This window comes from Triticum dicoccoides, chromosome 5B (genome assembly GCF_002162155.2).
Source record: "Triticum dicoccoides isolate Atlit2015 ecotype Zavitan chromosome 5B, WEW_v2.0, whole genome shotgun sequence".
NCBI lineage: Eukaryota > Viridiplantae > Streptophyta > Magnoliopsida > Poales > Poaceae > Triticum > Triticum dicoccoides.
Window position 1 is genome coordinate 650203729 of NC_041389.1, and position 10879 is coordinate 650214607.

General features: G+C 44.5%; 1 protein-coding gene across 1 annotated transcript; it reads left to right on the forward strand.

Moving 5' to 3' along the window:
- The first annotated feature begins 836 nt into the window (after nt 1–836).
- On the forward strand, nt 837–6131 carry LOC119312330 (exocyst complex component EXO84B-like). The gene is made up of 7 exons (XM_037588056.1): nt 837–1311; nt 2120–2217; nt 2742–3783; nt 3999–4508; nt 5164–5352; nt 5417–5550; nt 5693–6131. Exons 1-7 carry the CDS (start codon nt 1114–1116, stop codon nt 5853–5855), a joined length of 2334 nt encoding a protein of 777 aa, XP_037443953.1. The 5' UTR covers nt 837–1113; the 3' UTR covers nt 5856–6131.
- The last annotated feature ends 4748 nt before the right edge of the window (nt 6132–10879 follow it).

A 10879-nucleotide genomic window follows, 5' to 3' on the forward strand; every position in this document is an offset into this window, starting at 1 on the left:
CACACATGGCAACTAATGTTTGACCATATGTGGTAAGTAGTTAATCACACACGACAACTACAGTTTGATTACATGCGGCAACTACCATAAATTAGACATGGCAACTATAGTTAACTAAATCAGATAGAGTTGTCATGCTTTTACATATACACTTGCCATCCCGGATAACTACATATGCCAACCAAGATGGCAACTATGCGATGTACCTAACGTAGTTGCATCAGGAAGTGTGGGCATTTTTGCTTTGTGCCACACGCGCGGGGTGGAGATGAGTAGTACTTGTTGACGTGTGGCATGAAGCAGCCGCGCCCAGGATGTGGGCAATTCTAATATCCGTCCACACACAGACCGTGTGGGCTGCCTCCTGCTCACACCATACACGGTGTGTGGGCGCATGTCGAATATACCACACGTGTAACAGTTATCGGCGTCCTAAAAAACTCTCATTCCCAAAAAAAAGCTCTTAGATTCTTTTTCCTTTTAGGCTGGCCATAGTGGGGGTAACATAAGTAGTAACATGTACTTGTGACTCGCAAACGTGCTTATGTGGCAGGTAAATAAAGAAGAGAGAGATGGTTATAGTAACATAGGTAGATACATTAACATAATAAACGTGATGCTATTATGTGTCATGCATGACAATAAATCCATCTATGATACTACTATATGATACTATGCACTATAAAAGTAGTAACATAGACTAGTAACATATGCATGTTTATTAATCTAAGTTATCCCCACTATGACCAGCCTTATAAACCCTTGTTTCCCGATCAATAGTTGGTCCCAATTGGGAGTTTCTCGGGATCACGCGGAGAACACGACGGCCAAGTTGCCCACGCAACTTTCATTCCCGCACAGCTGCCGGCCACAACAAGCTGTGTGTCTCCATTCCCAAAGCCATTCCCCTGCCTAAAAACTCGAGCGACAAAATCCAAAATCCCGGACCAACCAACCCGCCCCTCGTGTGTCGCAGGAATCAAAGACACACGTCCGCCGCGCCGGCCCCCGCGCTTCTAGAAGCTTCTGGATCCCGCGGGGAGGGAGGGAGCCCCGTCGTTCTTCGCCCGCGCCAGGGGTCGCTGAGTTCCCGACGGCTGGCCTCCGACTCCGATGGCGTCGGGCGCCGCCAGGTCGTCGCGGTCGCGCCCGGCCGGCCACTCCGGCGTGCTCCCGGCGGGCGCCGCGGCGGCGGGCGGCGTCGGCGGGGGCGCCGGCGTGCAGCTCGCCGACAAGCTCAAGATCTTCAAGACCGACAAGTTCGACCCCGACTCGTACGTGCAGTCCAAGTGCCAGACCATGACCGAGAAGGTGAGCGACTCAGGGGAGGGCATGGTCTTTCTTCCGTGTTCCGAGATACTCCAGTAGGAGTACTTTCTTATGCGTCGACGCGAGTTCCTCCTGGTAGAAATTGCCGTCGATCGCGCCGACGCTGCGTGCACGCCATGATCCAGGGGAGAGACGAGTCTATTTTTTTTCTTTTGTTCTGTGCACTAGTGGAGCAGCTTTGGAGGAGGCACCGAAGCAGAGAGGGATGTCGTGCTGCTCCTCGTGGGGTAATCCGCGGACGGGGCGGGCACGTGTGTTGGTTTGGAGCTGACGGTTAGCTCTGCCTGACTAAAAATGGAAACGAGAATGCAACTTCTTAACTAATTATTATGCGTTACCTTTCGATCCTGCAGCTTTTCTGTGAGAAATTCTGTTTCTATCACGCGTTGGCGTTAGGATCCTGTACCTGCTGTTATGGGTTAGGGCCACTGTTGGACTAGTACTACTTGCTTATCACAGTCAATTTGGATGTTGGAGGTGTTTCGTCAACTGAAGGTAGACCTCGGAAACGCATGGCAGATTATAATTCCCTGTTACTGGGCTTTCTGCTGAGCGGAGTGAGATCGACTCCTCCCATCAATTTAGTGAACGATCTTGAATCCTGGGTAAAATCATGTTTATGAATGAACACTGTTGTTGCACCATGTGATGGACATGTGCTTCTTAGGCAGACTCACCCTCTCGAATGGCGGCGCTTTGAAGCGTATTGTTCTTGAATGGCCTGTTGAAATATTAAAGCACCAGATGCTTTGGAAAATGAACCATGGCTCATGTTCAAAATTTATGGCAGGAAATAAGGCACCTGTGTTCTTATCTGCAAGACCTAAAGAAGGCTTCTGCTGAAGAGATGCGTACAAGTGTATATGCTAATTATGCTGCATTCATCAGGTGCGTTCAAGTGTATACACTTAATTATGCTGTATTCGTCATGTGTGAAATCAGCTGCTGATATTTAATCTCAACCAACGGATTGTCTTTCTGGAGTGTACTTGTGTCTGACAAATTCCCCCTTCCCCTGTTTTTATTTTGCCAAAATGGTTTGTGCCCTAGCATGTCTTACTGCCAATAATTTGGTCTCTCAAGTTCTGCAGTCAATACGACTATATGCGTAACAGCACTTCTGAGATGAAAGAAACATATTCCAAGTTTCCAATGATTGCTTGAGAACAGTATGAAGCCAGCAATTTCTTAATAACAGTTCTTCTATTGTTCTGAGTGGATGGTGTTTCTTAAATTCCGTGTCCATTTACGGCAACGCTCTATTCATAAATCCTGAATTTTATGGCATGCACTATATTTGTACACTCAGGAAATTTCTTATTATTGCATTTCTGCCACTTCCCAACTTTGTCTTCTTCCTTTCCACTACACATGGCTTTGAAAAGCAATGTCTGAAAACTACTCTTTATCAGAACATCGAAGGAGATATCTGAACTTGAAAGGGAGCTGCTATCTATCCGAAATCTGCTAAATACAGAGTCAGCTCTAATTCATGGTCTATCCGAAGGGATTCAGATTGATTCCTTGATTATGGGACCTGAAGATTCCGCAGAAGAGAACATCTCCACTGTTGAATACCAGGAACTTTCAGAAATACAGAAATGGCATATAGATTTTCCCGACAAGCTTGATGTCTTGCTAGCTGAGAGAAGAGTGGATGAAGCACTGGATGCCCTGGATGAAGCAGAACGAATTGCTGTTGATGCAGAAAAGAAACAGACTCTTGCCACAGCTGACATTGTTGCTTTGAAGGGGGTTATCTCTGATAATCGTCAGAAGCTGTCAGATCAACTTGCTGAAGCTGCCTGCCAGTCTTCTACTTGTGGCGTTGAACTTCGTGCTGCAGCTTCTGCTCTCAAGCGACTTGGTGATGGACCTCGTGCTCATAGTTTGTTGCTCAGTGCACATAACCAAAGGCTTCAGTCCAAAATACAAACAACACGTCCGTCTAGCACAGTGCATAGTGTGGCTTACACCGCGTCTCTTGCAAAGCAAGTTTTCTCTGTCATAGCTAATGCTCTCAGTGACTCTATGGAAGTGTTTGGTGATGAACCATCCTATGCATCTGAACTAGTTACTTGGGCTACTAAGCAGGCAATGGAGTTTACCTTGCTTGTGAAGAGGCATGCTTTAGGATCTTGTGCAGCAGCTGGGGGCTTAAGAGCTGCTGCCGAGTGCGTTCAGATAGCACTTGGTTATACCTCCTTGTTAGAAGCTCGTGGTCTGTCACTTTCAGCAGTTCTCTTGAAACAGTTCAGACCCTGTGTCGAGCAAGCATTAGATTCCAATTTAAGGAGAATCGAAGAGAGTACTTCTGCATTAGCGGCAGCTGATGACTGGGCACTAATCTATCCTCCAACTGGTATAAGGACATTTGCTAGAGCATCTGCTGGTAATTTGGCACTCCAGCCGAAGCTCTCGAGCAGTGCCCATCGGTTCAATTCAATGGTTCAGGTAACTATCTATTTATTGTCAGATGTTTCAACTTTCAAGCTACATTAATTGGGGTATCTTTGTCCCGCCCTTTAAGCATATGGCAGCTGATTAATTATTATGTTTTGCTTTGAGAGATACTGTTAATATGATTTAATAATTCTTCTACAATATATTTACTGTGCCCTGTTTTTGTAGGATCCATATACAATGATAATTAATGGTATTTTTTGCAGGATTTCTTTGAGGATGTTGGGCCACTGCTTAGTTTGCAGTTGGGTGGTTCTATAATGGATGGGCTTCTGAAAATATTCAATACATATGTCGATTTGCTCGTGAGTGCACTGCCGGGCTCAATGGATGATGAAGCAAATTTGGAAGGTTTAGGAAATAAGATTATTCGCATGGCAGAGACCGAGGAGCAGCAATTAGCATTGTTAGCCAATGCATCCTTACTTGCCGAGGAGTTGTTACCTAGAGCAGCTATGAAGCTCTCGTCTGTAAACCAGGCCAGCATGGGCAGTATGCGTATAAGGGGTCCCGACAAGCAAAACCGTGCTGAGCAACGCGAATGGAAAAGGAAGCTGCAACATATGGTGGATAAACTTAGAGATAGTTTCTGCAGGCAGCATGCTCTTGATCTTATATTCACGGAAGAAGGTGACACCCATCTGAGCGCAGAAATGTACATCAATATGGACAATAATGCTGAAGAGATAGAATGGGTTCCATCTCTAATTTTTCAGGTACTGCAAGTTTCTGCCCTTAAAAACTTGATCGATAAACCTTATGTTTAATATTAGTTTGAAGAACATGGTCCACCATGGCATGTGTCGCCATGCTGGTTATTGGATCTTCTGTTAAATTTTATTTTTGGCCAAACTACCTTCCATAGAATGTTGATTCTTGGTGGATTTTAGTAGCAGTTTGACTCTTAATGATAGTTGTACGGTGAATAAGTCTATTATTTATGAATTTATGATCCAGTGATACTTTCTTGCTTGTATATGTATAGTAAATGTATTGTATCTAGTCCTAGATGTTACATTTTTGTTGTGCGTTTAGCCTTATGTTAGGATAAACAACCCAATTGTAAACAAATCATATTTAAAATTTATCAAGGCAACATATTACTTCTAGTTCTGATGTAGTGAGCTGCTTATCCGTCTGTTTTCAAAATATCTTTGGAAGGAAAGACAAATCTCGAGAAAATTTGTTACCTTAATGACTTAGAGAAATGCTAGCCATTTGAACATGTTTGGAAATGGATAGAGTCGTGTTTTGCCAGATTTCAGATAACAAGTCATGAGGCCTGAGTGGTCAGCTGCACCTCGTCGCTTTGTAAATCTGCCCAAGAAACTATTTTCTTTTGCGGTATCTCATCTGCAGTCCACATTGCAGGAATTATACACAAAACTGAATAGGATGGCGAGCATCGCTGCAGAGATGTTTGTTGGCAGGGAAAGGTTTGCTACATTGCTGATGATGCGGCTGACTGAAACAGTCATACTGTGGCTCTCGGATGACCAGAGCTTCTGGGAGGAAATCGAAGAGGGGCCAAGGGCTCTCGGCCCCCTTGGTCTTCAGCAGGTAAGCTCCTTGTGTCCCTCATAACTTTACGCTACCAATTTTTTAACACATTTTTCTTTCCCAGTTCTACCTGGACATGCAGTTTGTCATCCTTTTCGGGCAAGGCCGGTTCTTGTCGCGGCACGTGCACAATGTCATACTGCACATAATTGATAGAGCGATGGCAGCATTCTCTGCTACCGGATTGGATCCTGATAGGTAATTTTTAACTGTTTATCCAACTTCAACATTCCATCCCAGTGACCCAGTGTCTAATAAATTCTGTTCAAGCCAGTTAAATTTGAGATACCAGCACTTGTATCTGAATCTGACATAGCAGCATTGCCAATCTCTGCTGCAGCGCGCTTCCAAGCGACGACTGGTTCATCGAAGTCGCGCAAGACAGCATCAGCAGGATCAGCGGGAAGGCCCGGGCCGGCAACTCGGAGAGGGAGGTGCACAGCCCGACGGCCTCTGTCTCGGCGCAGTCTGTGTCGTCGGCCAGGTCCCACGGCAGCTCCTAGCTCGCATCATCTTCAGTATACAGGTCCTTGCAGTATAGGTCTACGTGTGTAAGCAGTAGGTGTATTCCTCTTCATCTGTATATATCTATTCTCTGCTGTATCTTGTGTTTCTGTCCAGTCTGTTATCTGTTGTGTAGCTAGCTAGTTGTGATTGTAGCCCAGTGAGTATAGAGTATATAGACTGTATAGTATAGATAAAGAAATAATTTGCGTTGGAAGCGCATAAGAGGAAAATATATGTTCCTCTGAACTGAATTATATCATCGATTGTTCAAATGTTCGGAGGTAATAAGGTTTGTATATTTACGCAAAAAAAAACCGAGTTTTTCTTTTTGCTGGAAAAGAGAGCTAAGGTTGTACTAGTACTAAGCATCGATTGGAAAACAGGCTTAGGCCCTGTTTGGATTCATGTTTTGGCTCCGTTTCTAGCTGGTTTAGAATACACACCTTGCCCCGTCATTTTTGTTTTAGGCAAAAAACAAGTGTTGACCGGTAATTTACATCTGTAAAATAAATACATGTGTATAAGGTTACACCCATTCCAAGCAGGGCCTTAGTTGGCACAATTTCCTAGCCTTTTCTTTTTTGTGAGAAACTTTCTATCTATTCATCTTAAATCATGGCAGTACAACGAACATCAGAGGTAATAAAAATTACATCCAGCTTCGTGGACCACCTAGCGACGACTACAAGCCAGTCACTGAACCGGGGAACCGGCGGTTTGACTGGTGAAAACCCGAACCGACGGTCTGGATTTTAAATATGGCAATAAGTTTCTTTTTTTTAGAAAAGGAGGATGACCCCCGGCCTCTGCATCTGGAAGATGCATACAACCACTTTATTAATTATTCTCGAGGACCTTACAAAGTATTACAAACAATATACATGAATCCACAATCTTGGCAACATATGCCGCTATTCTTATCCATATGATGAAGGGATGCTATGTCACACCCAATATGCGACCCTATCCAAAAGGAACTCGAAGGTCCCACCAAGGATAGACCCGCATATTGAAACGCTTTTGCAAGGTGGATATCATTACATCAACATTACATAATAGATGGGGATACATACATAAAGCATACAATGCCATACGAATACAACATCACAATACATAAGATCAACATCCGACTACGGATGAATCACAAACAGAAACTCAAACGACATCCACCCTGCTAGCCCAGGCTGCCGACCTGGAACCTATCCCCTGATCGAAGAAGAAGCAAAAGAAGAACTCCAAAACAAGCAAGCATCGCTCTCGCGTCATGATCATCGCACAACCTGTACCTGCAACTGTTGTTGTAGTAATCTGTGAGCCACGAGGACTCAGCAATCCCATTACCATGGATATCAAGACTAGCAAAGCTTAATAGAAAAGGAAGGGGTAAAGTGGTGAGGTTGCAGCAGCGACTAAGCATATATGGTGGCTAACATACGCAAATAAGAGCGAGAAGAGAGCAAGCGGAACGGTCGTGAAGCTAGCAATGATCAAGAAGTGATCCTGAACTCCTACTTACGTCAAACATAACACAGAAACCGTGTTCACTTCCCGGACTCCGCCGAAAAGAGACCATCACGGCTACACACACGGTTGATGCGTTTTAATTCGGATCTGGTGTCAAGTTATCTACAACCGGACATTAACAAATTCCCATCTGCCTATAACCGCAGGCACGGCTTTCGAAAGATTATACCCTGCAGGGGTGTCCCAACTTAGCCCATGATAAGCTCTCGCGATCAACGAAGGATATACCTTCTCCCAGGAAGACCCGATCAGACTCGGAATCCCGGTTTACAAGACATTTCGACAATGGTAAAACAAGACCAGCAAAGCCTCCCACTGTGCCGACAAATCCCGATAGGAGCTGCACATATCTCGTTCTCAGGGCACACCGGATGAGCCAGACGTCGGGTTGGCATAGACCTTGGTTGCCCAGGGGGCGCCGGACATCGCTCGGTTTGGACCAACACTTAGACAAGCATTGGCCCGGGGGGGGGGGGCTAAAATGACGATGATCCTCGGGTTGGCCGACCGAAGGGAAAGGTATAGGTGGTGGTGAGGCAAATGGTAAAACCAATGTTGGGCCTTGCTGGAGGAGTTTTATTCAAAGCGAACTGTCAAGGGGGTCCATAAATCACCCGACCACGTAAGGAACGCAAAATCCGGGAACATAACACCGGTATGACGGAAACTAGGGCGGCAAGAGTGGAACAAAACACCAGGCATAAGGCCGAGTCTTCCACCCTTTACCAAGTATATAGATGCATTAATAATATAAGAGATATTGTGATATCCCAAATATAAATCATGTCCACCATGGAGCAATCTTCAACTTCACCTGCAACTAGCAACGCTATAAGAGGGGCTGAGCAAAAGCGGTAACATAGCCAAACAACGGTTTGCATAGGAAAGGTGTCAAAGGTTAGAGGTTCATGGCAATATGGGAGGCTTGATGAGCAAAAGATAGGTAACGCAGCATAGCGATAGAACGAAGCAACTAGCATAGCAATGATAGTAGTGAGATCCAGGGTAGCGGTCATCTTGCTTGAAATCCCGCAAGGAAGAAGAACGAGTCCATGAAGAAGATGAAGCCACAAGACGAACCAAGCGTAGACGAACGAATCCTCACGATCGCAACGAAACAGGAACTAACAAGAAGAAGCACACAACATGGTAAACACACCACACAAGAACAAGGCATGATGCACAACAAGCATGATGCATGACAAGACTACATGAATCTACTCATGGCAAGAGATGATGCAAACAAGAACAACACATCAAGGCAAGTTTAAATGAGGCCGGGAACAACATATAACAATTCCGACAAGTCCTCATATGCAAATTTCGAAGTTGGTCCAGATCTGAATAAACATTATGTTCAAGTTGTTAAACAACAAGTTAAGATGCACCAAGATGATCTACACGAGATTCTAGTCAAGTTACATATAAAGTTCATTTAATTCGGAGCTACGGCCTAGAAGATATGAGCAAAACAAGTTAAACATGGCATTGATGCAAAGTGCATCCAAGCATCAAGAAAACACCTCAAAACAAGGATGCAACATGATAATATGAAACTACATGCAATTCTAAGCAAGTTCATAAAGAGCACACTCAAAACGGAGCAACGGTGCAACACTCACACACTATACAAGTTTAGCAACCATCTGTCCAAAACAGCAACTAGGCATATTGCAAGCATCAAAACAACATGCTACAGTACCACAATATGAAAACAAAAGGCATCGGCATGATGTACAGGTAAAGCATAACAAAACATGAACACTGAGCTATCTCCAAAAATCACTAGAACATACTCAAACACACATGGCAAGATTGCAAACAATAACAATTCAGACTTTGCAGAAAATAACATCAGGTTGCAATGTTTAGAGCTATCAAACAACATGTTACAGGAACTTATCATGGCAAACAAAGGCATGTCATGATACTACTAAATGCAAAGAAAAGTCCCTTACTGACCATGAGCCAAAAAGGATCAGAAGATATGATGGCACCCACGTAAACATGGCAAGGTATAAGACAGATTCATGCATGGCAGGAACAACGATAAGTAGGCATGTAGATGAGCTTGTACCACTCACTACAGAGCAATACATGGAATGGCAAGGCACCCAATAGTAAGAAGACATGTTTGTGAAGCTAATCATGGCAATAACAAGTTCATAGGGTGCATGGATCACTAGCAACAATCATGGAAACAACTGAACTTAATGTTAACAGGCTGACAACAACATTATTTAGCAACTTTGGAGCAAGATTACAACAAGCTACAACAGGCTATAAATGCAACCAGGGCATGGGTAGTTAGAGCATAACATGTAGAACAAAACATATTTAGTGAACATCACCAGATTATGCATAGAATGACTAGTAGAAGCAGATTTACATAGCATCACGAAATAACAGATTCAGCCTAGCAAAACAGTTACAAGTACACTACTTAACAAGCTCTATTCACTCACCACAAGTCATTGCATGACAAGATAAGCATAGCATCAGCAAGAAGACATGTTTATGTAACCAACCAAGGTAAGAAAAAGTTCATAGCATGCAAAGATCAACTACAACAACCTTGGCAAAATTGAATAACATGTAAACAATCTGCCAGGAAACATTTTGAAGCAAAAGTAGAGCACGAAAATGACATGCTAGACTACTCCATAATTGCAAACAGGGGCATTAATGGATAAACATTAACTATATGTTCAAAACACCCTTACTGAAGTATCTCAAAATATGCATGGATCTCTCTGTAGCATCAAGTTTACATGACATCAAAATAACAGCAGAACAGGGACTGAAATCAGTAACATCACGATGCCTAGTTTGCATGCTTGTGCTAGTCACCACATTGATCACAAAAATACATGGTAAGCACCTATGTAAAGAAGACATGGCATAGATCAAAACACATGTAGACATCAACCTCATAGGACGCACACATCAATCATGGCAAAAATGACAAAAGAGCAAGTTCTGTTGACAGACAGCAGACAACATGAAGCACTCTTGCAACAATGATTCAGGCATCAAGATCAACTCAAATGAACATGATGCAATGGAATGAAATGAAGTACTCGTTGAGACGAACAATTTGACATATTACACGCACAAAACGGAGCTACAGATGCAGAGATATGATGCGTTGAACTTGGCATGATAATGTCAAAATAACATGGACTTGGTGGAAATTTCACCTCCGCGGAAAAGTGGATGGGGACGTTCCGGGACGGAGAGATCCGGGACGGGCGGAGGCGTTTGGATGGGCGAGGTGGTGGATCTGATCCATCTTCACGGATCTGGCCGGAGAAGAGCTCCGGCGAGCTCTCCGGCGAGGGAGGCGTGGGGAGGAAGCCGGAGACGGGCGGGGCGAGGCGGATCCGGCCGAATCTCGCCGGATCCGGCCGAGCTCCGGCGAAGGGCGACGCGGGCGGCCGGGCACGGGACGACGGGGCCGGGTGGAGGAGCTGCGGCGGCCGGCGGCCGAGGGCGA